Raw genomic sequence first — 12722 nt, forward strand, 5'->3', positions numbered from 1 at the left:
CCACATAATCATCAACAAAGCTAGAGAAGACTCATAAGCCACATTCACCCCTAGCTACAACAACTCAAGGATGGAGGAACAAGAGATGGGATCCGAAGACACCAAAGAGTGCCAATTTATCGATAGACTCCATCAACACCAAAGCAAAGAAATCTAAAGAGCCGATTTTGAGTGCTAGTACCTCCAACTCCCCACCTACAATTGGCTCTCACAATCACCATCCATCTAAGGAGTAACCATCAACTAGAACTAGTGACAACACCTTGATGACCACAACCAATCCTAAAGAGCCAGTAATCACATCTTGAGTAAATCATCTCCTGAGGTTACGTAATAGTATCCTCTAGGTACATTGCACTAAACCTACATCACCTCCAAGATTATGCCCATCTGATCATAGATCATCAATAGTAGCACAATTTCAATAATTATTTACTAAATGTTTTAAAGAGATTCCACAATGAAGCATTCTTAGTAGAAAGGAACAATGAAAGTACAATTGAAAAGAAGTGCACAATGTATATCATAGAATGAGTAGTGCCTCTAAGACATTTTTCACTTTGCATTAGGCATAGCATTTTCCTTTGTTATAATATTTGAATCAAAGCATGCTTTCATAAATACCTTCATATGCTTTGGAGGAATTGGGAATGAAGTCACATCTATGGGTTGTTGTTATCTTGATCTTTAGACATTTTTCTCTCAACGAGTGGCTTTGCATCAAAGAGGCAAGCAAATGAGTACTCAAGCACTCGATATACGTAAATGATTTAGGACCTTCTTTTAACATAAAAAGAGGAAGTTTAGTATATGTTTTACTATATAAAGATATAGTAAATGGATGTGCATACTATTCTAGCTAGATTTATTGTATGAAAATATAGTAAATGGAATTGGGAATGAAGTCACATCTATGGGTTGTTGTTGTCTTGATCTTCTTAGATATTTGTCTCACAACAAGTGGCTTTGCATCAAAGAGGCAAGAAAATGAGCACTCAAGCACTCAAGATACTTTAATGATTTAGGACCTTCTTCTAACATAAAGAGAGAAATTTTAGTATATGTTTTATTGTATTAAAATATAGCAAATATAGTAAATGGAAGTGTACACTATTCCAACTAGCTTTTACTTGCCAAAGCCCATACTTCACAAAACCTCTTTTTTTTTCACCTTGCAATGCTAGCCCCTGCAAATTAATCATTGATCCTTTGCAAGGGAGCTAAGGGATGTTTTCCTTGTCCTCGTAAGCTAGGGCAGCCAAATCTAGAGATCACTTGCTCCCAAAGAGACCTTGTTATTGTCCTAGTGTCTTTTTTTTTAGTTACTCTTACCTCGGCCCATTTTGTGAGATAACCAATTGCTACAATTATGTCAAATTGATGGGATCGATGAAGTCAATCCCCCGTTTCTCAAATGGTTGGCAGGCTATTATCGATGTTAGCTCCATCATGTCTTTCCAAATAGGTATTTTTGTATATTTACAGTCATTACAATGTTGAACAAACCCTACTACATCTCGGAAAAGCATAGGCCACCACAAGTGAGACTATTTTCAAATAGGTACTTTTGTATGTTGACAGTCATTTCAATGTTTAACGACGTCTACTACATCTCAAAAAATCATAAGCCACCACAAGTGAGACTAAAAATTTGTTCTTGCAATGATGTCTCCATTGAAGTGTCCATCCACATTTCCCCCATGTGCTTCTATGAGCACATCATTCATTTCATACTTGTAGGTACAACTTCTCACTAAACCATTGTGTCCTAATTGATATAGCTAGCCAACAATCAATTGGTAGCCTTTGACTTTGATAATGAGTCATCTAAGTTGAGCTCTTTTGATTAGATAATCTAGCTCTTTTGATTAGATGGTTAGGAATTCCTTTTTCAAGGATTTAAACTATGTTGTATGCCCAATGTGGTGTGAGGTCTTCCTTATAAATTTCTTCTTCACTAGAGTTTTTGAACATATAGGCATTTGGAAATTTGTCCATGTTATCCTTTTCTATGTGGTACCCGTGGTTATTCAAGACAAATGATGTGCCGCATAATGTTATTTGCCTTTACATACCAATACTGAAAAATCAAAGTCTAGCAAGAGTAGCAACCATTTGGTAATGTGTCTTGTCGTGCATGGTTTATTGAAAAGATAAAGCAATGCCTAGTGATCCACAAAGAATGTGAATGGTGTTGCTAAAAGATAATGATGAAATTTCTTAACCGCAAATGCCAAACCCTCCCTATATGTAGTGGAATAATTCATCTATGCATCAGTGAGCTGCTTCCTTGCAAAACTCATTGGAAAATCCATGTTGTGTGCATAGCACCACTCTAATGAGAAACCATATTGTCTACATCTTTTAAAGATGATGCAAATCTTCTCTAAGTGCTCCTCCCAATTGGTGCGAACAAAAAGGTCATCCACAAAGACTTCCAACCATTTTCTTAGTATTTCTTTGAAAATTTCATATATGAGGTGTTAGAAGGTAGCAGGAGTATTAGTCAAGCTAAAAGGTATGACTATGTAGGAAAACACTCCCCATTCAATAGTGAATCCCATCTTATGCTTATCATTTGAATGAACCTATACTTGGTTATATCTTGAGAATCCATGTAGAAAGTTGTATACTTTCTTCCTTGCCACTCTCTCAAGCATATGCTTAGTGTAAAGAATAGTTGTCTCTCATGGTAGTGGCATTGACCTTTTTATAGTTCATACACACTCAAATTTTCCATGTTTCTTGAGTATGATACTATTGGAGATACCCAATTTGTGTGCTTAGTCTCATAAATGAATCTTGCAAGAGTTTATCAGTTTCTTCCGTAATAGCATGAACGTACTCAGGGTTCATGGCATATGGCCTTTGTTTTATTGGTGTAGCATTCGAGACCATAGGGATGCTATGTGTAGCAATAATATGGTCTATTCCTTTTAATTGTTCTATAGACCAACAAAGAACTCTGTCACGAGGTTGTTAAGGTTAGTTTTCTCCTATATAGTTAGGTCATTGGCTATGAACACACATCAGGTCTTTCCCACTTTGCTAGCCATGTTGACTTCCTTGACTTTGGTTGGTCCTGCAATGGGTTCATTGATCTATCCCTATCACTTACTAACTAATACGACTATGATTTGATGTCCCTTCTTGAACTTTGTGAACCGTTTGCAGAGATCTTGGGGTTTCTTTTGTCATTCAATCTCTGAATGCTTAAATTGTTTCTTTTGAACCTCCTATAACCTCGTGTGTCACAAGTGGATTGGGAGGTCCCCCTTGGCGTGTTGATTTTGCATGGTGAATTGGTGGACATCTCTCCCTCCCTTCTCGAGAATGATTATGAACTGGTGGTGATGATGATGATTGTAGCATTCCAAAGTGTGTGTAGTGGCACTATCTCATCACCGAGTTGATGACGATGAGAAGAAGTGATTGAGAAGGCAACATTTATTATTGTTGTTTTCTTAATCTATGTGATCTTCTTATTACTCACGTTAGTCGTCTAGTCCTTGTTCATATGCATACATTCTTGATATTGGATTAGATCTTGGTATCTTATAAATATGTATCCTTATACTTGTTATAAAGGGCATTTCACCATGGACATTACATTGACCCATGGTGGTAGAGTTGAGTTGAGTTGCTAAATCAATAAAAGTACTTCTCGAGTGTCCCATCATTAAGCTCTCATTGATGCAACAAGGGGGATTTCTTGTATTGTTATTAGGATTACATTTTTTTTCTATTTTATGCTTCTAGTTATTTTGAACATAGTAAATTTTCTAAAATTCTATCGACTTGAATGTTCTCATACTTTGCCCTTTCCACATTCATGTGTAGTGGGTAATACATGTCACATACATAGAATTTCTTATATATTATGTTTTTGCTACATTATAAGCTACTCCATGTTCACTTATATGGATATGCAATACTTTAAGGTGAAATTTTTATGGTTATAAGAAGTAGACTACCCTACACATAAGGAAGCACACTCATGCTATTTTGCCCTTGAATAAGCATATAGACAAGCACATAAGGGTACATATAGACTAAAAATTCTATCATGCATTGAACCTCTTATGATTTCTTAGACTAAAAGTTCTATCAAACCTCTTATGGTTTCTTGGACTAACCTCTATGCTCATTAGTTAAATTGTTGTGAGAAATTCTACCATAGGTCAACAAATTGTCGTATTATGACTTCATCCTACTTTATACCTTAGATTTTTTTAAAAACCTATCATTGGCCTTACTTAAGTATGCTATAGATTGTATATTAAGATTCTATGTCAAAATCATTTATTGTAACTCATGTCTCTTTGACTTCTAGCACTCACTACCTATGGTGTTACAATATTGGGGATATATCTTCACAAATTGATGTTTATGGTTGGCTTGCAAGTGCTAGGGACATCTCATTCTTAAATCATTCACCTTTCAAGCACAAATGGGATAAACACTTGTAGATGGTTTAATCTAGGATGAAAATCTTGTTATGTGCATTTCCTTTTGTTTTAGTTAGTAGAACTTAGTACTTTGTAAAATTTACTCTTATTGTAGTGAGAATGACTTTAAGGTTTTGGTATTAAAGATGATCCATTGTCCCATAGATTTCTTTTATAAATTTTGTTGCTTGACCATTGTACCCCCATTGATCTTCTTGGTATATTTTGCTAATTTTTAAAACAAATATTGTGCAAATAGCTACTTCTATATTACCTTAGAATACACTTTTTAGGTATCATGTACTTTTGTTATTACCTTGTGGGTCACGTACACAATGAAGTCAACACACTTGAACTATGCCTTTTTGATAAAGGCTAGGTTATTGAATTATGCCTATTTTCTTTTAGAAATAGGCTTTTCCAAATATTTTAATTTGAACATGATTGTTTTATAGCTAAATTCTAAACATAAAATGTATTGGATTAAGTACACACTTTAAAGGATACTATGTAAAGGAACAACCCCTTAACTTAGTGAATGAGATTCTACCCAATTTTTCTGCAATGCCTATTTGAAGATTATGAGTTACACATGAAAATATAAATCAAGTAGATGGAGTTAATATCTTTGAATGTAGTAAGACATTATTCTTGTGGCTACACTTTGTTTCCTTATTACATGGACATGCATGTGCATGTATTTTCACATACATATCCCATTCCCAATGCATGGGTATGCACAACGTGTGCGCACGCGCACACGCACATGCACACAGAGAGAGAGAGAGAGAGAGAGAGAGAGAGAGAGAGAGAGAGAGAGAGAGAGAGAGAGAGAGAGAGAGAGAGAGAGAGAGAGAGTGTGTGTGTGTGTGTGTGTGTGTGTGTGTGTGTGTGTGTGTGTGTGTGTGTGTGTGTGTGTGTGTGTGTGTGTGTGTGTGTGTGTGTGTGTGTGTGTGTGTGTGTGTGTGTGTGTGTGTGTGTGTGTGTGTGTGTGTGTGTGTGTGTGTGTGTGTGTGTGTGTGTGTGTGTGTGTGTGTGTGTGTGTGTGTGTGTGTGTGTGTGTGTGTGTGTGTGTGTGTGTGTGTGTGTGTGTGTGTGTGTGTGTGTGTGTGTGTGTGTGTGTGTGTGTGTGTGTGTGTGTGTGTGTGTGTGTGTGTGTGTGTGTGTGTGTGTGTGTGTGTGTGTGTGTGTGTGTGTGTGTGTGTGTGTGTGTGTGTGTGTGTGTGTGTGTGTGTGTGTGTGTGAGAGAAAGAGAGAGTCCCAATTGAACAATATCATACAATTCTTGGAAATAAGAGGGCATAAAATCCCATATAGAACCTCCACTTATATGATTCATATGTAGTGCCCTACTTAGATAATTTGAGGTCCAAATAGATCCTTCTGTACCGCTTCATATGATATTTTGATAAATCCTTACGAGGATTGTTTCATTTTCCAAATGACAAGAACACTATCAATAAAAACTTTATAGACTTCTAACATTAAAGAACCCCCTTTTGCTAAATTGACATGCAACTTGATACCCTGAGAATGAGCCTTCAAGCTATAAAGAAAGGATGTTCAATAACTTTAAGCTTGCACTTCGGGCTCAACCATCAAACTATGCTTTATACATAAGAACATACGCTTGACTCTATCGTGACTCTTATAATGTAAGTACATGCCCACATGCATCTATATTAGAGTGCATGGACATATGCATTAAGTACATGCTCATATGCATCTATGTTAAAGTGCATGTGTGCATACACATGTGTAAGTGTGCATTCATGTACACATACACATAAAGTTTATGAGAGAACATACCACTAGTCATTCACTTCTTCTTTTTCCTGTCAACAGGGTCTAGGAGGCCCAACTTAAAGCGCACATTTAGCTCATGTATTTTCTCCCTCATTTGGAAATCCTCATCTATCATCTATTGAATAAATAAAATGGCATCAATTGGCAAGATTTCCTCAAAACTTAAGGTAGAGAGGATATTGCATTTCCAATTGTACACTTATGAGGGCAATCTATTCGTTTATGCTTCATAGTTGTCAAGTTTGAGGGACATTAATGGCAAGTAATGGGGGTGGCAATGCATATATCAATGTAGAATCTATGTAGTATATGCTAGGAATGGTAGCAAAAAACTAAGATCATAGTGTGATATGTTGAGGATATGGATGGCTGGTTTGTGATGGTTTAAGAAGCTACACTTACTTGCTGGCACTCTTGAACATCTCTCCAAGCTTGAGTTGCATGAGAACAATGCTCAACCCTGCAGAGTTGTGAAAGGTGATTCACTTTCTTGTGAGTCCTTTTGCATTACCTTTTATTTCGAAGAGGATATTCCGAATAGCTTCTTAGAGGAGACCACACATGGGATAGCTCTCAAAATCCTTGGGAGGAAAAGCAACCTAAAATCTGAGAGTCTCATGCATGTTGATTTGGCCTTTCTTCTAAGAGTGTGATGGATGGTTTGTACTCAAATGCAAGGGATAAAATGAAGAAAGTACAGTGCTGAGCATACTACAACTGGAGAAAAAAATAGTGCTAAGCATACTAGAAGAGAGAAAGAAACTAAAGGGTTCAATCGTTACCCATTAGGCTCTGTAGGCGACCGATACCCACACCTATGTTCCACCCATAGGGTGCTGGATTCATTTCCACCCTCCTGAGAACTTTTCCTGGCCAAGGGCAAGACTGAGGGCAATAAGATAATTCTTTTGAGAGAGAGAGAGAGAGAGAGAGAGAGAGAGAGACATACTTCACTCCAAGGACTGAAGCTTTGAGGCCAAGGGAAGAGGTTTTGACAATGTCTCTGGCCTGCAGCCTCCACCATTTTATCATAATCTCTGTTAGCACGCTCTCTCTCTCTCTCTCTCTCTCTCTCTCTCTCTCTCTCTCTCTCTGGGCGTCGATATTTATCTCGGCCTTAGAAGATAACTATTATTTATCAATGATATCCAACCGACCAACCTACTTGCACGTTGAAGGGAGCGAGGCTATCTGTGTCCGTATAGAAGGCAGGTGCTTTCTTAGCCTTGCCCTTCTTAGGAGCCATTCGCTCGCTCTCTCTCTCTCTCTGTGTGCGTGCGTGCGTGCGTGCGCGCCTGTCTGTGCGTGTGTGTCTGCTGGCGAAGGAAGCGAAAAGTCGCGCACTGTGATTTCCACGTAGGCCAGGTATAAGATGCATCGAGTGATTGCGCATCCGCCCATTTGGAGGCTCAAAGGACGGGCGCCGTAATGAACAAATCGACCATATCCCACACGTCTCCCCCACGGGCAAGAAACAAGGTTGTAAAAGCTGCGAAGCCTTTTGATTGAGAGAGAGAGAGAGAGAGAGAGAGAGAGAGAGAGAGAGAGAAGCTGCCCTTGCCATTATGTTATAAATAGATTTGTGCAAGAGAGAAAGCGGGGAAGGGAGCTAGCTAGCAGAAAGAGTAGGAGCAGAAGCCAGTGTAGAGAAGAAATAAGAATAGGAACCGAGACATGAAGGGAAGGACCTTGCGTGCGAGAGCGCTTACTACATATAAACCACAATCTTGTAATTCGTTGTTGGGGTGTATTTAGTTGAATGCCTTAATCACGGGGATTGGAAGAGAAGAGGTGCATAGAATAGGGATATGAAAAATTAAGAAGAAAGAAAAGAGCCTTAATTTAAGATCCAAGAGTCACCACAAGAATCTCTAGAGAAGCCTTAGATTAAATCCTTAGTCAACACATAAGAATCAGTACATGTGCTTGCAACAATAGCTCAAGCCTTGTGTTTCAAGACGACAGCCCAATGTATCAAAGATGATGGCTTAAAAGGAACTGAAAATGACAAAATCTCTACCGTACATAAGCTCCAATCCAATGCATAAACTTCATATGTCATGAAAAAAAACCCAAGATACATGTAGCAACTGTCAAATACCATCAATTGGGAAGGCTCCCCACTAAGAGTATGTATAAGAATCAAGGAAAACCTTATGATATCTTCAATCTCTAATTTTAGCCCTATTCTTTGTGTAATTATTACAGTAGTGAAAAAGAGTCTTCTACTACCCAAGATACATTCAAAATCAATCACTCCAAGCATGTGTCCAAAACATAGTACACTAATATGGTTCTTATAAGTGGTTAAGTACCCCCTGTAGAGATTGAGAGAAAGTGATTACAACAATAATATATTATTTACAATAGCATAAATATTTCTTTCAAATCAGTCAAAATCAATCCTAGATTCACTTCTTTACTCCTCTTGATAAGCACCAAGCTTCTACCGAGCACACCCGAGAAGAGGCTTCTTATACATGACTTGGAAGCACTTGGAAGTAGGCTAAATTTTATTACAGTAGTTGTTCACTACTGTAGACAACATACATGCCATGTTCTTGCTATGGACTCCTCCAAAAACTTCTATTGTATTTGTCACCTCTTACGCTCTATGTCTTCCCTGAGCATAGCATTTCCCTTTCCTTCTTCAAGCCTTGCTTCTTCATGCATAAGCTTCTCCCTTCTCTCTCCTTTGTTTCCAATGTTTTACTCCTTTTCCTTGCATTTTGTCTCCATGCTACATCCTCTTATGTTTTCTTTTTTTTTTCCTAAATTCACCTAGAAGGCTTCATTAAGTTACTACTTACCTCCTAAGTTTCCGACTCCCAGTCACCAAGGAGACTTTACTTTCTCCAAGTTTTAGCATGACTTAATACTTTTTCTCTTCATGAGAAGCCAATCACTTGTTAGTTCACGTAGATGCAATTCACTGTAGTAGGTAAACTTCTCAAAAAACTGATAATACTGTGACCCATATGCATCCCATTGAAGTCTTTGAGATATGGCTTTTCTTATCCTTTTATATCCTAGACATAATGTCATACGACATTCACTCCCTCTAAACTTGCACATCCTCTTGCATGTGCCACACTACTCAATCTCAGGGTCAATGCTTTTCAGTCAGTAATTTTCATATGCCATGATTAGTCACTACTTGCTCTCAAAGTCTTGTCAATCAGGAAGGCATGTATAAAGCTACTTATAACTTTCCAACTACTATAACTCGGATCGCCAAGCTTTCTAAAGGAAAATAGTAGTCCCATTTCCAAGCTAGAACTTTTTTGAAGACACTAGAGTCAAATTTTATAAGCTATTGCCTCAAAAAAACTTTGCACAGCCTATTGTCATGTTTTCTTATGTGTAGTCGACTATACATACATGGACCTTCCAAAGCTTGTATCTTCTACGTACTTACTTGGTTGGCTACCAAACTTGGTAGAGATATTCTTTAGCTGTGGAAGCATACTTTAGATATGTTGTGAATCATTAAAGGATCCCCAACAAATACTAGATTTTAGATCATTAAAGCTATCCAAAATTGTGAATTGCAACAAATTATCTAAATTGCAACTTGTATGTACCATACTTAGAGCACTCTTACCATAGCCACTCTAAACTTGCTCCTCCTCAAACTTCTTAGTCTTCAATAGGTTTAGAACCCTTTGCATCATCCAAAATGTCACCCTCATTATCTTGTGTGGTACCTATCTCCGAGCCTTCTTCCTGATAAGCATCAGACTCTCTTCTTCTGAACAATTTGATCAGTTTCCCTACAATAGGTATCCTCAACTTTGTACCATCCAACTCACCAAGGGAATGTGTAGCATTATGATGCACGTGCTTAACCACATATGGACCAAACCACCTTTTTGAGACCTTTCGAATAGTGCTATGCTATTTATCTAAGTTGTTGTCATAAACTAGCATCTAGTCTCCCTCTTGTATAGCGCTTGGCTTGAGAATGTGCCTCTTGTAGAATTTTTCTTTATTGCCAAGCCTTGTTGCCCTTAACTTTGCAACGACTATCTGTGGCAACCATCTCTTTAAGAGACATAAAAGGCTTTTGCCCATACATTAGTTCAGTTGGCATATATCAAGTTGTTGCATTATGTGTCATATAGTCAACCCATAATGCATACGACAATAATTGTGGCCGCTCATTTATTTTGCCTCTACATGACTTTGCCAATGCCTTGATGATAGGAGGATGTCCCCTCTCACTTTTTCCATTGCCCTCTAGATTATATGTTGATGTCAATGCAAGCTTGATACCTAGTTAGAAGTCACAAGCATCATCTGCATTAAGCTCGTGTCTATTTGCAATGATCTTACCTACACAGCCATATCGACAAAAGACTTCTTCTAAGAGAAATTTGCATATAACATTTGTTGTCTTAGTGCTCAAGGATCTTCCTTCCACCTGATTAGTCAAATATTCATGTGTAAGCACAATATACCTAATCTCCCAAAGTCCTATAGGCATGGTCACCTAATCAACTACCCACTTATAATACGTTGGGTACAAACCATCTATGTGCTTCATTGATAAATACATCTAGCAAGTAATGAATGATTTAACGAATTGTGAAACATCTTTTTCTTTGAGCTTTTATGATTGCTCACTTATGAGTATTGAAGCTTCATTGGACACTTATGCCCCTGAATGTATTTCTGATGTGCTTGGGCTTCCCAGATGCTTTGATATATATGACTTGAGTTTTTCTTGCTTATTTTGCATTCTAGATTTGCTTCCAGTGGGAGACGCTTGTATTTACTTGGTAGAGCATGGTTGTTTGAGATAGTGGGACTCTTTGTTCATATATATGCTCTCTTGTATACTATCAGACGCAGTTATCTCTGCTTGTGGGCTAATTTGATTCTATATGCCTTGGATAAAAACTTACCTCTGTTAGCCATTTATTAGTGATGTATATGCTTATGGGATGTATGGCTTATTGATAATTTGAGCTCATGATAGTCTTTAGTACCAGTGGTCTATGCTTAGTCACTCCTAGTTACATTATTTGTATCCTGGTTGCTACTTGGATATCCATGGCAATGGGAGCTTGCTTTCTTGGCTATTTGCCCATATTTGGATTGACATATATTGTTGTCTTTATTTCAAAATTACTATAATTGTAGTTTTCAACATTCTTTTGGAGAGAGGATATTATACTTTGGCAATCTATTGCTTGCAGATTGTCCTTATTTTTGTTGAGTTTTGTGGGCTAACTTACAGTCATTTACAATAGCCCGTTCCTCTTGGATTTTAGATTGGTATATTGTCATTATGACTAGTTCTTCAAATGATAGTACTGTTTTTAATATTGAAAATCTTGATGGCACAATTTCACATGTTGGAAGGCATGAATATGGCAAGTATTGGTTCAAAAGAAGTAGGTTAGGCCTTTGAAAACCAAGAAAGTAAAGCCAAAAGGCATTGATCATGATATTTGATATGAGTTGGATGAGGTATGTAGATCCACTCTCATATTGTCGTCGTCAAAATAGGTTCATTTCAGTGTTCTGGCACCTAAGGATAATGCTTGGAAGTTATGGGAAAAGATATGCAATCTTTGCGACAAGCAAAGTGCTACTTCATAGATATATTGGTTGAAATAGCTCATGGATCTTCACATGAAGGAAGGGACTAGTGTGTCTATGCATTTGAATAAATTTCATTATATTTTCAGCTCGTTGACTTCACAAGTGTTGAGTTCAAGGATAATCTCCCTCCCTTGTTCTTACTTGTGGCACTTTCTAGCTAGTGGACTTCATAGGATGTTGAGTTCAAGGATAATCTCCCTCCCTTGTTCTTGTTTGTGACATTTTCTAAGTCATAGGACACTTTCTGTATTGCCATGTGTGCTAACATGCCTAAGGATGATTTGAAACTCTAGGATGGTGAGGGTGCCTTACTCATAGAGGAGATAAACAGAAAGAATGTGGATGTAGCATGTACTTCTTATATATTGGATATTAGAGGTAGGCATGATGGTGGTAACATCAGTAATGAATGCCATGGTAGACACTCACATGGGTCTTAGTCTCACAACAGTAAGTCCCACGGTCGCAAGGCCTCTCTTACATGTCATTATTGTGGGAAGCATGGTCATATTCGGCCATAGTGCCATAAGATACACGATGATAAAAGTGAAGAGAGGAAAAGGCAAAGTGTATGAAAAGTTTGATGATTGCATCATTGTTCCTAGGAATTCCAACATAAAAATTGAGGAAATAAATGCCTTGGACCTACATTAGATGATGATTACATCTTGATATCTTCTTCTCTTGATGTTAGTCAATTGAATAATGCCTTGTCCACTCTTTCTCAGTGTTGGTTGCTTGATTCGTAGGCTACTTTCCATGTTACCTTGCATAGGGATAGCATGACATGTTCTAAGAGACTAGAAAATGACTTGGCAATGGATATTATTGGCATTGTTGATATTAGATTGCAATTTG

At 37.7% G+C, this 12722-nt stretch overlaps 1 protein-coding gene across 2 annotated transcripts; it reads right to left on the reverse strand.

Moving 5' to 3' along the window:
* Positions 1 to 5674: 5674 nt before the first annotated feature.
* On the reverse strand, positions 5675 to 7584 carry LOC148008924 (uncharacterized). 2 transcript variants are annotated; one of them, XM_087673906.1, is made up of 6 exons: positions 7420 to 7584; positions 7204 to 7262; positions 7037 to 7123; positions 6657 to 6714; positions 6258 to 6369; positions 5675 to 5863 (listed from the first exon to the last, which is right to left on the reverse strand). In XM_087673906.1, exons 1-5 carry the CDS (start codon positions 7498 to 7500, stop codon positions 6268 to 6270), a joined length of 387 nt encoding a protein of 128 aa, XP_087530032.1. In that variant the 5' UTR covers positions 7501 to 7584; the 3' UTR covers positions 5675 to 5863; positions 6258 to 6267. The 2 variants fall into 2 exon arrangements, with proteins under 2 accessions (XP_087530032.1, XP_087530031.1); XM_087673905.1 differs by having other exon boundaries at positions 5675 to 6369.
* Positions 7585 to 12722: the final 5138 nt, after the last annotated feature.

This window comes from Lygodium microphyllum, unplaced genomic scaffold, assembly GCF_053477565.2.
Source record: "Lygodium microphyllum isolate KBCC unplaced genomic scaffold, Lygodium_microphyllum_v1.1.10 scaffold_45, whole genome shotgun sequence".
In the NCBI taxonomy this organism is placed as follows: domain Eukaryota; kingdom Viridiplantae; phylum Streptophyta; class Polypodiopsida; order Schizaeales; family Lygodiaceae; genus Lygodium; species Lygodium microphyllum.